Source organism: Capricornis sumatraensis, chromosome 23, assembly GCF_032405125.1.
Source record: "Capricornis sumatraensis isolate serow.1 chromosome 23, serow.2, whole genome shotgun sequence".
Classification (NCBI taxonomy): Eukaryota; Metazoa; Chordata; class Mammalia; order Artiodactyla; family Bovidae; genus Capricornis; species Capricornis sumatraensis.
The window spans coordinates 31190711-31212420 of NC_091091.1; the positions used below are offsets into that span (position 1 = coordinate 31190711).

At 46.5% G+C, this 21710-nt stretch overlaps 1 protein-coding gene across 1 annotated transcript; it reads left to right on the forward strand.

Annotated features, from left to right (window-relative positions):
• Positions 1-230: 230 nt before the first annotated feature.
• Positions 231-12656, forward strand: DUSP5 (dual specificity phosphatase 5). Its single transcript, XM_068961612.1, has 4 exons — positions 231-624; positions 5113-5261; positions 8269-8488; positions 11219-12656. The coding sequence occupies exons 1-4, from the start codon at positions 246-248 to the stop codon at positions 11623-11625; spliced, it is 1155 nt and encodes a 384-aa protein (XP_068817713.1). The 5' UTR covers positions 231-245; the 3' UTR covers positions 11626-12656.
• The last annotated feature ends 9054 nt before the right edge of the window (positions 12657-21710 follow it).

Below are 21710 nucleotides of genomic sequence, written 5' to 3' on the forward strand. Positions count from 1 at the left end.
ACAAGCCACATACCCATTCACATAAAACGCTGCGCTGCCGGCGGAATCCCCGGCTTCTGCGGCAGCGAGTGGCCGGGCCGGGCGCCGAGCGTGCGGAGCGGGAAAGAAGAGTTGAGAGTCCGCTCCGGCGCCGGGCTCGGTCGGCCGGCCGCAGCCCCGTGGGGTCGTCCTGCTGGGCCTCGCCGGCGGGCACCCTGGCTGTGGGCACCTGCGGCGCGCACGGCGCGGGGCCGCTGGGCGGCGGCATGAAGGTCACATCGCTCGACGGGCGCCAACTGCGCAAGATGCTTCGCAAGGAGGCGGCGGCGCGCTGTGTGGTGCTCGACTGCCGGCCCTACCTGGCCTTCGCCGCCTCGAGCGTGCGCGGCTCGCTGAACGTCAACCTCAACTCGGTGGTGTTGCGGCGGGCCCGCGGCGGCGCGGTGTCGGCGCGCTACGTGCTGCCCGACGAGGCTGCGCGCGCGCGGCTGCTGCAGGAGGGCGGCGGCGGCGTGGCGGCCGTGGTCGTGCTGGACCAGGGCAGCCGGCACTGGCAGAAGCTGCGCGAAGAGAGCGCCGCGCGCGTCGTGCTCACCTCGCTGCTCGCCTGCCTGCCCGCCGGCCCGCGGGTCTACTTCCTCAAAGGTGAGCTGCGTCGGAGCCGCGGGTCCTCGGTCACCCCCCCGCGCCAGGGCGGCTCCGGGCTCTGGGGTCCCCTGCTGGCACCGGCGCCTTCCTCGATCCTGGCGCCGGGGAAGTTCTGCACCCTGGGGCTTGACGTGCGCCGGGAAGGCCACGACCGGTGTCAGCGCTCGCAGCTTCTCCGTCCCCACCTGTGTTCCTCGAAAGCGTTTGACGGCCTGGCTGCCCGGGAGGGGGGGGGGGGTTGCTGCACGCAGCTGGGGGCGCTGCTTCTTAGCAGTTAGGGAGCGCCCAGCACGAGCCGGGTTTCCCGGCGCCGGCTTCATGTCTTTCGCTGGGGCCGACGCTCTGGAGCCTTCCTAATGGACAGATCTGAAGGGATCCCCGGGTCGCCACCACCCCCCCAGGAGCGTGGCGCCGCGGTGTCCCCTTTCCTCCCGCCTGGACAATTAACGTATGTTAGGCTGTGTCTTCATCGACTCTCTTGCCTTTTTGACCCTGGCGAGTCCCTCCCCTCTCTTCCTTTTCATTTCGTTTTATTGCTTTTTATTGTTCCTCGGCTTCCCCTTCTCCCCTCCCAGGCCAGCTCCATTTGGAGCTGGCAGTCTTTAGTCTTCCCACTCTTTTTCACCTTCTCTCTCCCGCCCTGGAATCATCCCCTGGACTGGTCGTGGGCCAGAGCTGGGGCACCTAACGCGGTCTCCCGGGGGCTGGCGGCAGGTTGGCGGGCGAGCCAGGACCTAGGAGAGGAGCCACAGGGTGCTTGTGAAGGGGACTGCGGCGCATTTGGTTTGAGACCCTCCAGTAGCTGCTTCTCCAGTCTGCACGTTACACCTGCTGGGGGAGATGACTTTGCTGGTGGGTGGGTGATTTACTGTCAAATTCCAGAGTATTGATTTCTGGATCACTTCCTGTGATTGCTGCCACCTTTTATTTGAGTCCGTTTTAACCTCAGGTGTATGGAAGGCTTAACCTATAGGGAAGAGACGATGAGGACTCAGCCCAGCCAGCTCTGGGAGATCGCCTTGAGATATAACATAGCTGGGATTCAGAACTCAGGTGCGGTGAGCTGAGAGCGTGAGGGCGCTGTTTTAGAACAGTGCAACGTGTGGAGTTTTACATCTTCCAGATTGGGAGATTCCAGAGATTCAGGGGCAACTCCCACTTGGATTAGCACCTTTTGCAGGCTGTCTGTCCCCAGTTGATTCCTGTTAGGGAGACACCAGAGGCAGATCTTTCTCTTACCCCCAGCCTCAGCCCCCAGGAGATGGAGAGTGCCCTCTAAACTCTGCAGAGCTTTCACACAGAGCCCCTGATTTCTTTGTCTTCCTGATACCCTTTTTGGTCTCCTCTTCTTAGCGGTGAGTACAGGAAAAGCTTCTGCCTCTCCAGCAGCATGAAAGATATCTTCCAGGAACCTGCTTCTGGTCCTGCCTCTGGCCTCCAGCCCGCTCCAAGGGGCCATGCAAGACATTTGGAAGTTATTGCTACAGGAAGTAGGCAGCTCTGTAGACTCACATCTCAAGTAAAAATGATTTTTTAAAAAATTTTTAATGAAAGTAACATGCTTTAATGAAAAGTGGACCTTCTGCACAGCCTAGAACCCAGTTCCACTCCCCAGAGGCAACAGTCAACTATTTCTTGTTCATCTTTAGATAAATTAATTTTCCATGAGTATCTTTTAAAAATAGAATGATTTTGTATATTTCCTGTTCCTGCCTCTTTCACCTAACTAGATCTTGAGAGACTTGTCCATATCAGAGCATACGTGTCCTAGTCCCTTTTTTTTTTCCCTATTCACTTTTTAAACTCATCCCCTGATGATAGCCAGTAAGTAGATTGCTTCACACCTTAGTATTTGAAGCAGTGTGGGAGAGTGTATCTCTGTCCAAATGCTTTTGTGTGTGTACTGTCTTTTAGTAAAATTATGAGAATTGCCAGGTCACAGTTTATGTCTGTTTTAAATTTCAGTAGAAATTGCTTGATACTTAGCCTTACAACAATGCTGAACTTTTAAGTTGTTGCCAAAGAAAATAATTTCTTCACCTAACTCACGTCCAGATAGGAGCTCAGGTTTTTGATCTAGTGGCATCTCAGATCGTGGGGGCAATGCCTTGTACACTTCTGTCAATGCCTTCTGCACACACACACACACACACACACACAAAAATCCACTAAAATGAATTGACCAAATGACATTGTCAATGTGTATTTATAGATAGTGTCCGTCCTCTTTCTCTGCTCAACTCCCCTGGTATTGCAGTGGTGATCAAAAACAGAACCACTCTGAAGACAACTGAAGCAGCCAAGAGTTGCTACAGCTCTTGCATCTCAAGTGAGGCACCAGAGAGGAATGCTCCATCTCTCCAGCCCTCTGATGGGAGTGGGTGAAAGACAGACCAGCTAATCTGGAGGACTCCTGACCCCAACTTGAAGAGGCAGGACCCTGTTTATCTGTCCCTCGTCACACTGAGACTCTTTGTCTGCCTGCCATATTTTGTCAACAGGCAAGCAGGACCCAGCCCACACCCGCACCTCCTGTCGGTCCTCCTAAGAGCCAGCTCTTTTAAGTGCTCTATTTAAAGCCAAGAGATGGGGTGACCTGAAGGCTTTTCTTTCCCAAGCTTCATGCTGGAGTTTGAGAGGGCCTGGGCCGCTTTACTTCAGATTCCTGTCCCCTATCACTCATTGTGTCTCCTACAAATGAAAATGTTGAGGCGCAGGAAGTGCTTTGCTTACTAGGGACATCTCTTCGGAAGAAGCTGAGGGTCCGTGCAGGGGGCGGAGACAGTGGTGGTGAAGGAGGGGAAACTAAGCCACAGATACTTCCAAACTTTCCACCTCTGCTGCCCTCCGGCATGACCTGTCAGCATAACCGGGAAATTGGTCATTGTGGAGGTCCGGAAGCTCATCTGGGGAGGCCCGGGTGGCTATTTGTTGAAGTGACCACAGGGGAGATTTGGGTGTGCTTGGTGGGGGCGGGGGCAGTTACCAGCACGCTGAGAGGAAGCAGTAATGGTGAGATGACTCATTCTAGGAATTGGCTGCAGCTTCTGAAAGAGAGCTGGAGACTGCCGAGTAATCCATTAACCATTTGCCTATGGCAGGGGTTTAAAAAAGCTACCATGTGCTCCACTGTGGGGCTATCATAGCACCAAAAGACAGAAGGAAAAAAAGAGGGCCGTTGAGGGAAAAAATAAGGTCTCAGAATGCTTCTTTAACTGATGATTGAAGGAATTCCTTGGCAGTCTAATGGTTAGAACTGGGCACTTTCACTGCCAGGGTCCAGGTTCAATCCCTGGTCCAGGAACTAAAGATCCTGCAAGTCACAGAGTGTGGCAAAAAAAAAAAACCAAAAAAAATGATGTTTTGACCCCAATTCTCTGGAAAAAGAAGCAGGTTTTCTGGAGGCTCTAGGAAATGGCTTAGGTCCCTTTGAAGTGGAAGCAGGGGGTTTCCCCACACAAGGCTGGCCTATTCACCCAGCAGCAGTTGGCATTCTCAGGCTTCAGGGCCAATTTTTTTGTTCGGTTCTCCCCACTTCCTGCACGGGCCCAAGAATTTACATACTCAAGTTTCTCTGATTTGGTCAGAGTAGATCTTACCTTAAGTGATCCAATTGGAGAAGTTTAAATATAGTTAGGATTTTTATAGAATCATACCTGCGGGTAGTTGACTTATCAGTTTGAGGGTGTGTATGCACACACAAGGGTGTGTGTAGCTGGGGAGAAAGTTCAGGAGGGGAGGGTAATAAGGAGATAAAGGGTGAGTAGGTGGCCATCAAGGGGAAAGCAGCGGGGGTTGGGGGTGAAGATAAGAATTTAATTCAGAAGGCCTCATTCCTCTAGTTTGGTTTAGAAGGTAATTAACTAGATTGATTACACTGGACCTGTGGAGAGGACTGTCAGCAGCGGTGTTCTTAGCACCTTGGGAAGGAGAAAGGGCAGGGCTGTTTTATGGCCCTGAGGGTAAAACCTCATGTAAGACCCCATTCCCTTATAGAGGGGGTTTCATCTATTATCCTGTTTAGAGCTGATTGGCTATGGATGAAACAGACCAGTTTAGGAGCTTCTTTCAAGAATTAATGAAATTCTGCATAATCACACCTGAATTTTAGATAAATGTGAGAAAATGGCTTTTGTTGTCTGGAGGGGTTTGGTTAATATTTGCCAGATGTCAGATATATTTCCTTTCACAGCTTAAGCTTCTTCTGATAGACATAAAAAGTTAATAATTGCCTTTGAACTGTAGCTTTTTAGGAGAGAAAGAGAGAGTGAGTATGTATTTGTCTGTGGAGCCCGTTTCTATTCTAAAACTATTACTTGTTTTGGCTCAGTTTTTTAATAAGACTAGAATGTATAGTAACTTAATACCTTTTTTTAGTATTCCACTCTCAGAGTATTGATCAATTCTAGGCGTTTTCTGACAGACTGAAAAAAAAAAAAAAGTCAGTGCTTATATCTCTCTTGCTTTCTTATTTTTGTCTTTTAGGGGGATATGAGACTTTCTACTCAGAATATCCTGAGTGTTGTGTGGATGTAAAACCCATTTCACAAGAGAAGGTGGAAGCTGAGAGAGCCCTCCTCAGTCAGTGTGGGAAATCAGTGCTTAACATCAGCTGCAGGCCGGCCTATGACCAGGTACGAGGTGTGGAAGTGCCATCCGGGCCACTGGCCCTGTTCCTTGCACAGCACCCTGGCTCTCCCTCTCCCTGATCACTAACGTTTGTTGGTTCTTTTGCGGATCAGGGAGCTGGCAGAGGCCTCTAGCTTTGGAGAACCTCTGTTGCTTGCCAGCTAGAGTTTCCATCCAAGAGTACATGGGCTTCCTTCCAGCAAATAAGCTGTCAAGAGCAAACACGCTTCAGGATGCTCGGTGGCTTCTGGAGAAAAGGGGAAGTGGAAGATATATTATTGTTAGCTGGCCTGGGAGGTGCAGAGAAGCATCGAAATAGCAGTTTAGGTTTCCCTGAAGACGTTTTCAGAGCTGACATTCAGGCTTCCTGTGTTGGTCTTCTGTGTAATTGTTCATGCTCTGCAGTTTCTGCAAACCAACCCGGTACCTGTAAAGGCGTGTCTTGGTATTTTTAACTGAAGGAGGAAGATTGGGGGAGGGTTGTAGCTATGCAGCTTCCTTTAGGGGTTTCTGATGCTTATAATTCCATAAATTCTGAAACCAGAGATCAAGAGACACTAGAGGATTTCATGTGTCTACAAACGTGTGGGTTTTTTCCCTTCCTAGAATTGTACTTTCTGGCAACCCACTAAAGGCAAAAAAAGTGGACGGCTCAGCCAGAGGGTTACCTGTGATGCAGGAGGATGGAGGGGGTGGGGTGGGGAAGGGAAGCAAGCAAGGACCCAGTTGTGCAGAAACCAGAGATCAAACCCACTTTCCCATTTTACAGAGGGAAAAATGTCACAGCTCGTGGGTGATTGATTTTTGCCAAGAATCCTGCAGCTCAGTTCATGGCAGCACTAAGCTCAGAACTCCCTTCTTTTCATCCTTTGCTCTGGTCCTTTTCAGGACCCTGTTCTGTTTGCCACTTGCCTTCTTTTGGAAGAGGGTCATTCCAGTAGGTACCAGACTTGGTAGGAGGAACTTTTTAGGTTCTTGACAAAATAAGAACATACCCAAATCATAAGAAGGAAGACTTCTAGATGCTGCTGCATAAGATGCCAGCTGCCTGCCATGAGCAAAGCTCTGCCCCCTGGGGATAGACTTCCAAGTTCAGCCAGGTGGCTTTTCCTTGAATGGAATCTTTGGTCAGGAAACCTATTGGCTTGGCGAGGTGCCAAGGTTATTATTTTGTTTGTTTTCCTTTGTTAAAATTACAGAGTATAATGAACCCTGGGCTTTCAAGCCATGGGCATCCGGCTTAGCTGGATTTCCATTTGCGTTTGTTTGTTTGGGTGGTGTTTTCCCCCCTCCCTTTCTCAGAAAGTGAAAGAGAAATGAGAATTTGCAGGATGTTGTGAAAGCACACAGCCCTTTGGCCATGCAAGAACCAGGGGAGGCCCTGAAGTGTCTCCAAGACTCATCTGGGGAAGCCCCTAGTGTTACTTCTTAGAAGTGCTTCTTCCTTGAGAAAAGTTGGGGGAGGTCGTGTTAACCTTTGAGGTTTCTGAAGGCCTTTGGTTTCTTCCTCTTGAATCTAAGAAGAAGATTCAAAAAAAGAAATATGGTTTCATGGGTATTGGTTGGGCTAAGCTCCAGGAGAAACTGAGTAGGATCCCAGGTCTGGTATGGCAGCATTTTCTAATCTCTAAAGAGAGGGCGACATCTATGTAGTTACATCTTAAGTATTAAGCCCAGGGGGCAGCTAACAAAAGTACTGATTGTTGCTATTACTACCTTTTGTAAAATCTCTCTAAGTTTCTTTCAAGTGGTCAAACTGGCCTTTGCCTTAAACACCCGACATCTCCGGAAAGGAAAAGCAGACACCCATGCGGGGTATTCTGAGAACTGCCTTCTGCCGGCCCTCATCCCATGCCCCTTTCCCTATCATGGGGCTGGCAGAGAGTTTCCATTCCACTCTTATTCCAGGACAGGAAATGGAAACACAGGAAACGGATGGATGATACGAGAAAGGCGGCCAAAGACACAGCCACTGTCACCCCAGCTCAGTGTTTTTCCCTGTAGATCTCGGGCTCCCATTGTTCTAGCTGTGGAACGATAGCTTTTCTGGCCACCCTGGAAATGCTGAGACTGCCAGAGTCTGATTAGCCAGCAGGGTAGATGGTCTCTGGTTCTTTGGATCCTTCGTAACTAGAAACCTGAGGTATAGGTTGTCTCCCAAAAGGGTGAGGATGTAAGCATCTCTCAGAAAAACTCAACCGTACTAAAGATCAGGCCTGGGACTTCCCTGATGGTCCACTGGTTAAGACTCAGTGCCTCCACTGCAGGGGACATAGGTTTGATCCCCGGTCAGGGAACTAAGATCCTGCATCCCACATGCTGAGCAGCATAGCTAAGAAAATAACAAAAAAAGACCAAGGCTCTGCTCATGGCCTAACAGCTTTTCCTTATCTGAGGATTTCGGATAGATAGTGGTTAATTTCACTTCTGAGAAATATACTTTTTGGGATGGTGGGAGGCACGTTTTGATGTTGCTGAGGATCCAAATGCCTCTTAGGATCAACAGTGTCCTAGGTCTGATGAAACACATTACATCCAAGGTCAAGACTGTAAAGGAGGGGGCTCACCTTGTTGGCCCCTTTTCCATTTTATCTAGAAGGAAATCGAGATTGCCCCCAAGGTTCAGGCCTTGGCCTGGCACTCATAGGGCAGCTAGAATTTCAACATGGTCTTCTCAAGTCTTCCAGCAACCCACCCTGCTTCTCATCCTTGTCAGTCTAGAAGGGCTGCCAACATTTCCCGCCACCTCGATATATGTAAGGAAATGAAAATCTCAGCTGTGTGGGATTTGCTGTCCCCGAGTCCCAAGGCAGTGACATAGGGTAGAGAGTTTACCAGGCTGGAGCCTCTACCCAAACTCTTGGTTAAAATGCCTTGGCTCTCAACTCTCTACCTGGAAACCAGAGAGGGAACCTCCCACTTGAAAACAAATAGGTCAAGATTGTTTTCTTTCTTCTCTCCGAAGAGCAAGCTGATCAGTATTTCCTGGTTGTCCTTTGCCCCTGCTTCCAGGGCGGCCCAGTTGAAATCCTTCCGTTCCTTTACCTTGGAAGTGCCTACCACGCATCCAAGTGCGAGTTCCTTGCCAACCTGCACATCACAGCCCTGCTCAACGTCTCCCGGCGGACCCCGGAGGCCTGCACAACACACCTACACTACAAATGGATCCCCGTGGAAGACAGCCACGCGGCTGACATCAGCTCCCACTTTCAAGAAGCAATAGACTTCATTGGTATGTGCCGCTGCCCTCAGTTATTTAGGGGGGTGTGTTCTTGGATTTTGATGTACTGATGGAGGTCACCCCATCGCTGAGAAGAAAAGCATCTTGTTTGTGCAACCACCACAAGTGGGAGCCAAAAAGAGATTCACCTCAGAACAACAGAGGGGAGGATGTGAGTTGCTGTTTAATAGGAGCTTTAATTTGCAGGATAAATGTATTAGTTAATATCATCTTAAGGCAGTACTCACAACTGCTCTGTTAGTGTTTCTGGCTGGATGGGAAGCAGAATGCGTCCATGAGTGATGCTCTATGCCAGGGACAGGAAAGGGAAAGAACCACACAGACCGTGCTTCTACGTAGATTGGGATATTTTTAAAAGCAAACAGAAGGATCGAGAGAGCATTACTTAACACACTGAAACCCTGGGGCCCCAGCAGCTTTCCACAGTTTTTGGCAAATTGCTTTGGGGACAATTTGTTTTGCATTTTCAGCTCATTTTGGATTAATGGTAACACTCGACTCAAGCTCTGTGCTTTATGCACAGAGAAGTTGGCATCTTTGTTCTGTGAGGTAGTTATCACTTACTACATTGTGTAGGCCTGGGAACCTCTGGTCCCTCTGCCTAGAAAGGGCTTTTGGGCCTTGGGATTTCAACTCCTCAGAGTGGACTGGACTGCTCTTTCATTTGAGATCTTACTCTCCCATCCACCTCCCTTGGGGACTAGGCTGGGCCCTGCTCCCCACTCTTGTGGATTTGCTTCCCTTTCCAGAGTCCTCTTTCCTCTCTAACGTTGCACAGCTGTTGAAGCTGAGCAGTAGTCTTCCTGCTTCTGGCTGTGAGGGATGTTGGAGGGGAAAGGCTGGTGTTGAGTGTAGCAGTGATATCTTAGTGCAGGGAGCCATTAAAGGGCTCCCCTCTTCTGCCACGTGGTGGGCCCTCTGCTCATCATATACAACTTCTACTCCATGGAAACCCACTGAGAAACTCACTGCAAGCAAAAGGCTGAGCCTGCCCTCCCTGGCCCCTGAGCCTCTGGGCTGAGACGGTGGTTCCTCTGGAGCCTCCGAGGGGCAGCCGAAATGATGGGCTCAGGGTGGGAAATCCTTGACTTGCTCTCCCTGTCCCTGGGAATGCCTTGCCCTTCTCAGCCTGTTATTTAATTACCTAGATAGCTTCTCAGTGAGGTCATGAAACAGCCCCTATCACTTCTCAGATGCCTCCCTCCCCATCCGGTCTGTGCATTGTGTCTGTTGTGTACACAACCACACAAACCCACAGCATTCTGAAGGCACATGAGCTACTTTTCCCCAGACCCCTCCCCCTGCTGAAGGAGGGAGGGACTGAGGCCAAACTACGCTCGCACTGACCCGTCCCAAGGGCCACATGGAAGGCAAGCCCTGAGGGGTGGAATGGAACCTAGAAGCAAGGTACTGTAGGCTCTTTGGTTTCTGGGATTTGGCTCTGGGCCAACTAATAGCTGGATGACAAGGAGGCCAGTGGAGGAACAGAAGAAAATTGTGGAGTCATGACCCTGTAATCCTAGGAACTGCCCCTTTGAACTAATTTACAAGAACTTTTTTTTTTTTCTTTTGAATCAGAGACTATATTGGGGGCACCTCTAAGGAGCTATCCTGGGGCATCCTTTGAGATTTTCATTGTGGAAACTCAAGGGTTCCTTCCTGACTGCTCAGAAACCTGATCTTTTAGATCTTAGAGATGCATCTGCAAACCTTTTAAACATGGGGAAGGAGGTGGGTAAGGGGGCTGACTTTTATTGGCCTTTCAAAATCTTAACTGTTTTTGCATTCGGTGGCCTGACATAGTGCCAGGTAAGTCTAACTTCCTGTGATGTAATTGTTTCCTCACTAGCAAAAGGGGGAATTGGAAAGACTCTTTTTTGTGGTTTTAATTTGATGTGTATATATGTTTAACCTTTTACCCCTGCCCATTTTTAACAGTTATAGCTCTTTTGGGGGTAGGAATAGAACAGAAAAGGAGGCTTCCCCCCACCCCACGCCCCACCTTTGTGAAACTGAGCTAAACCATGCTAACTGACGGTGGTAGCTTTATAGCAGCAACTCCCATTGTTGTGCAAGATGGAGTTTGCCATAGCCATTTATATCCTCCATCTCGTAAGCGTCACTTAGCCAAGGCTATAATTAGTGGTTGCACACTATTTATTGTATGTTTCATTGGTGGGAACCCTGGGGGCTGAGCCAAGCATCCCGCCCTGGCATAGCCAAACAAGGTGCCCGGGGAGGTTGGAAGGCCTCTCCCAGGATGGGGACAAGGTTATCACCATTAGAATCAGATCCTGAGAGACAGGAATTGCTTTTCCAAGTCAATCTTTGAGCCTCTCAGAAAAATGTGACTGTGCAATAAAAACTTGCAGGCAGTTTGAAAGATACTCCCAAAGCCTTCTTGAAACCCATTTGTGAAACCTAAGTTAAAATGGCATGCCCAGGAAGGGGTTACTCCAGGTCTAGAGCCTCTCTAGTGGCAGAACCTGTGCAAGTACCCTGACAACTAAGGTTTGTGTAGGTCCTACAGAGGGATGGACATCAGTGGGACTCCGAGGTCTGTCCTTGCCAGTGAGGATTAAAGACTGGCAGAAGCCTACTGTGGGACCACTGCTGTTGAGCAGACATGATGAGACTTGATAACTAGGTCACTTTTTTTTAAACCCAGTTGCCTTTGAGTCCCCATCCCAACTCAGTCCCACTGTCTCTTGTTTCTTCCAGACTGTGTCAGGGAAAAGGGAGGCAAGGTCCTGGTTCACTGTGAGGCTGGGATCTCCCGCTCACCCACCATCTGCATGGCTTACCTCATGAAGACCAAGCAGTTCCACCTGAAGGATGCCTTTGATTACATCAAGCAGAGGAGGAGTGTGGTCTCGCCCAACTTCGGCTTCATGGGCCAGCTCCTACAGTATGAGTCTGAGATACTGCCTTCCGCGCCCACCCCTCCGGCTCCCTCCTGCCAAGGAGAGGCAGCCGGCCCTTCATTCCTCGCCCACTTGCAGACACTGAGCCCTGACGTGCAGGCTTCATACTGCACGTTCCCTACCTCGGTGCTGGCCCCGGTGCCCACCCACTCGACAGCCTCAGAGCTCAGCCGGAGCCCCCTGGCCACAGCCACATCCTGCTAAACCCGAGCTGGGGGAGCCAGCCCAGCCCCAAGAACAACTGTGATTTTGTATTTTAACTCGTGGACATTTCATACCTGTGCAATGCTGAAGACCTCGCCCTGTCCTGCTATCCTGGTGGGACAGCGAAGGGGTCACCAGGTTTGCAGACAAACTTGAGACTGACCTCGGGACTGAAGGAAGGCCAAGCCATTATGAGAGCACAGTGCGTGCTGACTACTGTACTTCCAGACCCCCGCCCTCAGGACTGCCCAGTCTTTGCACCTCAAAATTCGCCTTTTCATTTCAAGCATAAGGCAATAAATAACCTGCAGCAACATGGGAGAAAGCAGTTGCTAGACCAGGAGAAAAGGCAGTCATGAAGCCAATTCATTTTGAAGGAAGCACAATTTCCACCTTTTTTTTTTTTTTTTTTAAATTTTGGCAGTCTCTATATCTGTCTCTGTTGCTTCAGGGCATAAGCTGATCACCACCTAGTCAGGAAAGTAACCCTGCAGGGTTTTAGGGACATGATGTATATGCCGATTTGAACCCTCGGATGCTTTTGAGACTCCATCTTGGATCAGGTGGAGTCAGTTGGGTGAAGTAGTGAGACGGGAACACTTCCGGTTTCCTTCTCACTGTGGGTTCTTCCCTGACTTTGGACTTGGGCATGATTCTTACTCATACTTGAACCTTTCTCGTTGCACCTCTCCTCAAAGCAACTCTTGTGTCATTTGAAGAGAGTTCTTTAGACCATAGACCAAAAATCACCTGTTTGAGGTGGTGGCAGTGGGTGCCATGAGAGAGAAAGGGTACCCACTTCGTGGGTCAGTGGCATTGAAACGGTCGTCCCCCCAGCTTGCTGTCTTTATATGTGCTTGTCTCGTCTCTGATGACACTTGTGTTCTTCCCTGCCCCTGGGGGTTGTCTTCAAGCTGTTGACTTCTGGCAGATTTCTCAATGTGGTACTACTTTTTTTTTTGTCTGTAGGATATTTCTCCAGGGGAAAAGGCAATAATTTCCTAAAATCCATATGAATGTGAAGAAAAGCAGTATGTTGGTTGTCATCGTCGTCGTCTTTTTTTTTTTATAGTGCAAAATAAAAACAGTAAAAAGAACAAAGGTGCTTCTTGTTGATGAGTTCAGGCAGGGGTACATTGAGGTGGGGACCCAGCCTACTTTTCTGGGCTCTATCCAGACGAACTCTTAAGGTGATGGTGGTGAGTGTGCAGTAGCAGGCATGAGGCTGTTTGTCTACTCAGTGCTTTCCAGTTGGGAGGCTTCCCTGAGTTCGCTTGCAAGAGAATTCCTTAGACCCAGGCCACGTGGGGAGGTGGTCAGAGCATCTGTCCACCCTGAGCTCTTCACTCCCTTAAGCCCCAGGTAAAGAGTTCAACTTGAATCTCAGCTTTTTCATCCATGAAATGAGTGAACTAAGCTAGATGGTCCCAAAAGTTCCTCAGAACTGGAGACCCTTGATTGCAGCAAACCTGAGTGGCAAGCTTGTGGTCAGCCTTCTCCCCAGTATCTGCGTATGGCAGACTCTCAGAAAAGTATGGAAAAATGCTGCTGCTGCTAAGTCGCTTCAGTCGTGTCCGACTCTGTGCAACCCCATAGACGGCAGCCCACCAGGCTACCCTGTCCCTAAGATTCTCCAGGCAAGAACATTGGAGTGGGTTGCCATTTCCTTCTCCAATATGGAAAAATGACCGAGGGACAAATAAGCAAACGAAGGCTTGCTTTAAATGCTTGTTCTTTTTTACCCTTGGGATTAATTCTTGCAGATAATTCCCTGAGGAGTTCCTAGGTAAATCCTTCCATGAGTGGGTTTAAGTCCAAGGCTGAATCAGCTTGCCTTCTGAGTAATGTCCTCTGTGTGGTGGAGGAGGGAAGGGGCAGTGTTTGCTTATCCCCATGGCTTATGCCTCTGCTCCAGCCTACTCTTGGGGACGGTCTCCTAATCATGAGGAACAGGAAACTGACTGGAATTGATACCACACATTCCCGACACAGGGATTCTAATCCATACTCCTTGACTATGGGGTGTCCAAAAGCCTCCAGCTCCCCCAGCAGGTGCCATGTCAGCAAATAGCAAGATGGCGTCCAACCCAAGTGTAGCCCAGCACTTTCTAAATGTCTCACCTCAAAAGTTTTGCTTGAGGCCTTGCTCCCCACAAAACTTTCCTTCCCCACGGATTCCTTGGAAAGATGTCAGGTAAGAATGTCACCCCTACTGGGGAAACTGCTTTACCTTCAGCATTTATGCAATCCAACCAGGGCTTTCAGGGGAAGCAACGGAGGGAAGAGCACTGCAGAGGAAGGGAAATCCTGGCTTCTAGCCCTCACCCTGCCCCAAGTCTAGTGCTTTAGAGCTAATCTGTCATCTTGCTGGACCAGACTTCAGGGCTTGGTCCACCTGAGGTCTCTCCCTGCTTTTGTATCTCTGAGCCTCCGTTCAGCCCTGGAATGTGTCCCACTGTGTGAGTGTGTCCAGGTGCTGAGTGGCTGGAGAGGCCTCGGGCAGGGAGAGGCAGGGAGGGGGAAGCTGGGTGCAGGCTGGGGTGATAGGCTAAGCTGTGTCCCACTTGCTGACATTTGCTTTATTGCATTAAGGTCTTTCTCTGAAGGGTGAGTAAGTCCTCTAAGTCAGGCATATGAGGATTGCTCATAAGCCCGTGAGTCACTGGCGGGTAAGCCAAGTGAAGCCCCACAGCTGGGGATGGCTCTGTAACTCTCACTCCCTTAACAGTCTCCTTGTTAATTACCCTTCCATTTTTGCCAAAGCCAACTTTACACGGGCTTCCGGTGCCAGATGCAGAATTAAAGCTGGTGTGGTCCAGTTCCTTCATCCCCAGGTTTTGAGGCAACATTTCTGCTGGTCTGCAGCCGTGCTCCAGGAGGAGATGTGTCTGGGAGAATAGAAATATTCATTCTCTAAGCTGTTTCCCACCTGACTCTGAGGGTGAGCCCTTCAGGTCTACCCAGGCTCCTGAGCTCAGCCTGACATTGAGGCAGGAAGTGTAAGAGCAGCTCACAACAGTGTGCTCACCGGAGCCCTGTGTACCCATGGCGCTCCTTTGTGTGAGGACCCAGGGAAAAAGCACCCCAAGTCTCAGCACCCTGGAAGGCTGCATCTCACTGAGTTGGTGGTGGTTTATCTTCCCAACCCCATAAATTTGGTGACCGCCCCTGTTTCCCTCCTTGCTCAGGCCACCAGGCTGTTCAGAACCAAATGTTTAGCCTACCTCTGGCAATTTTATAGAATTTTATGGCATATGTTTTGGGTATTGACTCCACCTGGTTTTCATTAAAATTTTCCAACTGTATTTTTCTTTGTTTCCATTGCCCCAGTGACTTTAAAAAAAGAACAACCCTTGAGTAATGAATATTAAACATACCACAATGCATTTATGGAATGAGGTGATATATAAATACACATGGAGAGAAGGCTATACATCCTCCCATGTTGCTACTCTCCATCTCTCTTTGAAGGATTTATCCATGGGACTGGATAAATCTTTGCCTTCTCAGTAAGTCTGACCAAGTTCTATATTCTTTTTGGAATAAATCTTGTCCAGAACCCAAACCCAATGATGAGGGCCTGGCTGCAGGTCTTGTCTTAGACTCTCAGGGATTGCCCCCTACTTTCAAAACTGAATGCTGATGCTGGTGACCTTCTATTGCGTTGGGGGGAGCCCTGGCCCTGATGGACAGGTTGCTCAAAGCCACAGTGCAGATGCTTCTGACCCCCACACACTGCCCATGATGGATGTGACTCTGTCTAGATAACTATCATCCCTGCGCCCATTTCACACTGAGCACCTGCTAGAACCTGGGATTCAGTGGGGAATGAGGGCTTCGTAAGTACTGATGACTGTTCACTGGGCTTTCTGTCCCAGAGTGGAGCTGGGCTCTCAAGGTGTGCTCCTGTCCCCATCCCCACACAGCCCCCTTCCCAGCTCCCCTCATCTTGGCTCCAGCTCCATCTTCTCCCCTCTATTCCCAGCATGCAGAGCTTTTGGATATGCCAGCCTATGGACACATGGCTGTGTTTACCTGTGCTTACCATCTGACCCCTGCCTTGGCTCATCCCTTAGGTTCTCTTGCATCATTTACTACCTTGTTCTGAACACTGTATTAATCTTGCTCCCACCTCCACTCCCACCATAGTCCAAAAAGTTCTTACTGAGCCCCAGTCCTTTCTCAGTCATTTGACTAATATCAAAAGTGTGTATTAAGCACTATCGACTATATGCCACAGTCTTTAAAGAATCTACCTGCAATTCAGGAGACCACCTGCAATTCAGGAAATGCCAGTTCGATCCCTGGGTTGGGAAGATCCCCCGGAGAAGGGAAATGCTAGCTACTCCAGTATTCTGGCCTGGAGAATGCCATGGATTCTAGTCCCTGGGGTCACAAAGAGTCGGACACAACTGAGGAACTTTCAGTATTCTTGCCTGGGATATCCCATAGACAGGGGAGCCTGGTGGCCTACAGTCTATGGACTTGCAAGAGTTGGACATGATTTAGCGACTAAACCACCATCACATGCCACAAGTCAAGTTAGGCATGCACATAGGCCTTGTCTCTTTAATACTCATCAAAACTCTGTACAATTGCTTTTTTAAAAGAAAAAAAAGAGATTATTTTCACATAGACCATTTTTAAAGTCTTTATTGAATTTGTTTCAGTATTGCTTCTGTTTTATGTTTGGTTTTTTGGCTATGGGAGTCATGTGGGATCTTAGTTCCCTGACCAGAGATCAAACCCACACCCCCTGCATTGGAAGGTGAAGTCTTAACCACTGGATCCCCAGGGAATTCCCTGTATAGATGCTTTTGTCGTCTCTATTTTCAGATGCATGAACTGATCCTCAGAGATACTAGGTAACCTGCCCTGGGTCCCATAGCTAGTAAATGGTAGAGCCCAGGATGAAGCTATTTCATTGATCTTGTACCCCTCTCAGCACCTGGGGTATACAGTAGGTGTTTTTGTCCACTGGACTTTTGTGTCCAAGGAAGAGAGTCTCCTCAGGCCACATTAAAAAAGAAAAAGACATTTTATGTATAGATACAAATAGCATTTATCGCCCAGCTGCACTCTACTCCAACCACGGTGGTTTTATGACAGTCTTTTCAATAAGCCATGCTCACTCCTGCCTCTTTGTTCACACTGGCTCTTCTGCCTGGAACACATTTCTCCCATAAATTCACCGTTCAATTAAATAACTCCTACTTGGCCTTCACATCTCAGCTCAAACGTCACCTCTCCAGGCAAGACTTCTCAGACTTCCAAACTAGGTCAGACATTCCCATTCAGTCTCTCATAGCTTCCTACCTATAGCTTTTCTTCACATTTTATCAAAGCTTAAAAAAATTCATTTATCTGTAATTATATTTTATTAATGTTTGTCTTCAGATAAGAAGCACCAGGAGAACAAAGGTTATACTGAATTTCAAGAGGGATCTAGTGCAGGGCCTGGTTTATAGTAGGTGTTCAATAAGTAGTGATTGAATGAAGGAGTGAACGAGTGACAAGCTGGGAAATAAATGCTGTCAGAGCCAGAAGTTGCTCTTTCCATCTCTCTCAAAGCCCAAGCTCGCCTCTGCACATAAGCTCATAAGCATGTTAACCCCAGGTGCCACTTTTGAATCCCTTACCACTGCTGAAGGAAACACGGTTCCTAGATTTAATTACTGCTATCCTATTGGGCAGAGTCCATGTCACCACATCACCTCATTGGTCACTTGTCAGCCTATGGGTGGGCTGCCCTTGGGTCAGGTGTCCACCCTGGCACCAGTCAGTTTCCTCTTAAGTTCAGAGCCCTTCCTACCTCAGACTCCCTGAGCAGGGTTTGTAGACAAAGCAGTTTCAGTTAGAAAGGGTGGAGATCCACACACTTGCCTAGCTTGCCACTAAAGAATTTAATTAATGCCCAAAGACTGAGGGTTGGATGAGAAGGCCTTGGAGATGACCAGATAGCCTGGGCACAGTAAAACTCAACCCTACCCCTTTTGTCCCACCTCTAGTAAGTGACCTCATATTATCAATTAGGGTACCTAAATTTAAAATCTTGGTAGTGTTTATTTATATTGGCAGGTCTGATCCCTTCCTGCCCGCACATCCACCCCCATTCGCTTATAAAGTTTATAGAAACCTACAAGTTACTAGATGGGAGTTTAAAATAGAAACTTGAAGCATCCCTATGCTTACATTCTGGGCTTCCCCAGCAACCAGGAATGAAAGTGCTACTTGAGAGGAATAAACCTCCCAGAGAGTGAAGCCTCAGATATATCTCTAAGGTAGGAAGGTGAAAACAGTTTATCTCCAGCCCACGAGGAAAAGAACAGTAGACTTAAAACCACGAAGCGTAGCTGCCAGACCCTAGGGAATCTTAACAGCTTAGGACTTTTAAAATGACCTTTAAAAAAGCACTTACTATTGGCAGGCTGTATGTTGATCGTTTTGCATATGTTCTCTCATTTAAGATCCACAGAAATCCTGCAAGAATAATATTGTTAGCCCTGTTTTACAGATAAGCAAACTGAGAGGTTATAAACTTAGTCCAAGGGTTACATAGCTAAAGGCTGTGTATGTCAAAGCCAGGATACCCAACTTGCACTGGACTCCCAAGGGCATACTATCTCCCTACACAACACTATTTTCCAGAAAAGAAAATTCAAAAGATTCTCAGTTATCTGTCTCTGTGTCTATATCCCTTAAATAAGGTTATGAAATCTATTTGTTCTTCAGAACAGGGTTTCAAGTGATCTCATGGTAATAATTCCTTAACTTTACTAAGCCTTCTCTTCCAACATTATTAAGTTTAGATTTGGGAGCTGAATTTTCAAGTGGGACATGAACAAACTAGCATGTTTACTGGTGATGGGCAATGAAGGGGACGGAGACTATGTTATATGAGGTAAGTTTGGAAAGGTGGTAGAGTTTGGTCTGGAGAGGAGAACCAATCAACTGTCTAACTGAAGTTATGTACAGCAGTTTCTTGGGACTCAAGGGCTGGAATTTCAAAAACCTGAGTTTGAATTCTGGCTCTGCCACTTGCTAGCTATGTGAATGGGAACAAATTACTCCATCTCCTTAAGCCTCAAAGTTCTTATGCATAAAAAGAGTACTAATTGGATCTACCTTGTGGGTACAGTTTTGAAGAGTAAATCTGATGAGGAGTAATTGCCTTATATGAGGTCAAAGACTCAGTAAGTCCTCAATGAATAGTGGTCATGATGATTAATTACAATAATTACAATGGTGATCTACCCACTGGTGTGAGGGTTGGGCAAGCAGAAGTGGATTTTCTATTGGAAGTCTGCTGTGGGAAGGATTTAGGTCCCAGGGCCTTTGCACACCTGCCTCCCTCTGCTTCATCCCTTTCCTTCTTCACCTGGTCATTTATGGGCCTCCTAATGCCTCATTCGTGACTTCACTTGCTCAGGGACACCTTCTCAGATTTCAGGATTCCTTATTAAATGCCCTTCTACATATATTAAGTGCCTCTACCTACATATAGGTGTGTACCTATACCTTCCCTTCAGAGCACTATCACATGGAAATTAAATAACAATGCTCATAATTTTTAAAAGTCAATTTTGTAGAGGTATAACTTACATAGTATAAAATTCACGCATTTGGGTTTTGACAAATGTGTGTGTACAGTCATGTAACACTTCCGTGATCACGCTATGGGACTGTTTTACTCACCGCCCAGATTTCCTTGTGTTCCTTTGTGTTTACTCCCCCTTCCCTGTCCCAGCCTTTGGTAATCACTCATCTGTTTTCTTTCATTTTAATTGTGCCTTTTCTAGAATTTCATTTAAATGGGAACGTACAGTACGTAGATTTTTGAGTCTGGATTATTTTACTAAGTATAATGCATTTAAGATTCATCCATGTGGCAGGACTACTAATAATTCATCCCTTTTTTATTGCTGTAATAGTACTGTATCGTAGTGATATGCCAACCTTCATTTACCAATCCACCCATTGATGGACATTTGGGTTGCTTCCAGCTTTTGGCTATTATGGATAATGCTGCTATAAACATTCACAGACAGCCTTGCAGTCAAATGGTAAGTATGTTTCTAAGTCTGTAAGAAACTGCCAACTATTTTTCAAGTTGGTTATACCATTTTGCATTTCAAGCACTAACGAATGAGAGTTCCGGTTTCTCCATATCCTAGCTCATACTGGTTTTGTCAGATTTTTTTTTAAGGTTAGCCATTCTACTGCATGTAGAGGTACCTCACTGGATTTTCTAAATTTGCATTTTCACACTTATGATTTTGAGAATTGTTTTCTGTGCTTATTGGCCATTCCTATATCTTCTTTGATAAAGTATCTGTTGAAAATTTTCTTCACATAAGCTGTTTTATTATTTCATTTTTAGAGTTTTTTAATGTAATCCATTGATCTACATGTCTATCCTTATACCGGTACCACACTATCATGATTATTGCAGCCTTCCAGTAAGTTTGAAAATCAGGAAGTCCTTCAACTCTTCATTCTTCTTCCTGTGGCTTAAGGGATCTTAGTTCTCTGATCAGGGATTGAATTTAGGCTCTAGGGAGTGAAAGTGCAGAGTTCTAACCACTGGACTGCCAGGGAATTCCCTGTTACTCATTCACAACACTGTTTTCTCTATTTTGGGTTCCTTGAATTTTCACTGGGAGTTTAGTATCAGTTTGTCAATTTCTGCCACAGGATCAGCTGGAGTTTTGGTAGGACTTGTGTTAAATCTGTAGATTTGTTTGGTAAGTTCCGTAACAATGGTAGGTCTTCTGATCCATGAACATGGGTATCTTTTCATTTCTTTAGGTTTTATTTTATTTCAACAATGTTTTGTAGTTTTCAGTGTACAAGTCTTGCACTTCTGTTGTTAAATGTATTCCTAAGATTTTTTTCAAACCATTGTAAATCAAGTTGCTTTCTTAATTTCATTACATGGATTAATTTCAGTGTTAATCAAACCTTGCATTCCTGGGATAAGCCTCACTTTATCATGGTGTATTATCTTTCTTATATATTGCTGGGTTTAATTTCCTAGTATTTAAAGTATTTGTGTTAATGTTTATGGGGGATATTGTCTCTAGTCTCTTCTTGTCTTATATTTGTCTGATTTTGATATCAGAATAATTCTGCCCTCATAAAAAGAATGGGAAAGAGGTTTTTGCTCTTCTAATTTCTGAAAGAGATTATATAGAATTGACATTCCTTAGATGTCTGGTAGAACTTATCAGTGAAGTCACTGGGGCCTGAGGTTTTCTCTCTGTCAAGCTTTTCAGTGATAAATTCCATTTCTTTAGTAGACATAAAGCTATTCCATTTATTTGTTTCTTCTTGAATGAATTTTGTTAGTTTGTGTCTTTCAAATAATTTATTTTCATCGAAAGTATTGAACTAGGTAGCATAAAGTTGCTAATATTTCCATATTATCACTTTAAGATCTTACAATTTATAATAGTGTTCCCTCCCTCATTCCTGATATTAGTAATTTTTGTCTTTTCTTGCTTTTTCCTGATCAACCTGGTTAGAAATTTACAATTTTATTTATATTTTCAAAGAACTAGCCTTTCAGTTTCACTGATTCTTCTATACTATTTGTCCATTTTCTACTTCATTGATTTCTACTCTTATCTTTATTTTTCCCTCTTCTTGTTTATTTTGTGTTCAAGTTACTCTTTCTAGTTTCTTAAGGTGAAAATCAATCATTGATTTTATACTTTCTTCTTTTTTTAAAATAAACCTTTAAAGATATGAATTTCCCTCTAAGCATCCCATACATTTTGATATGCTGTGTTTTCATTTTCATTCAGTTCAAAATATGTTTTAATTTATCTTGTAATTTCCACTTTGACCTATTTATTTTCAAAACTTGGGAGATTTTCTAGATATCATGCAGTTATTGATTTCTAGTTTAATTTTATGGTAGTCAGGGAACATACTTTATGTGATTTCAATTCCTCAAGTTTATTGACATTTTGATTTTGTGGTCTCCAAATACAGTCTGTCTTGGTGGATGTTTCATGACACTTGGAAAAACAAACGCGTATTTCTCTGTTTTGGGGTGGAGTGTTATGAACTGTCAAATAGGT

Excerpts from the sequence above, each read along its gene's own strand:
- DUSP5 (XM_068961612.1), top strand. The coding sequence starts at position 246 with ATGAAGGTCACATCGCTCGACGGGCGCCAACTGCGCAAGATGCTTCGC. Across the intron at positions 625-5,112 it reads GCGGGTCTACTTCCTCAAAG|GGGGATATGAGACTTTCTAC; the intron begins GTGAGCTGCGTC and ends TTTGTCTTTTAG. Across the intron at positions 8,489-11,218 it reads AGAAGCAATAGACTTCATTG|ACTGTGTCAGGGAAAAGGGA; the intron begins GTATGTGCCGCT and ends TGTTTCTTCCAG.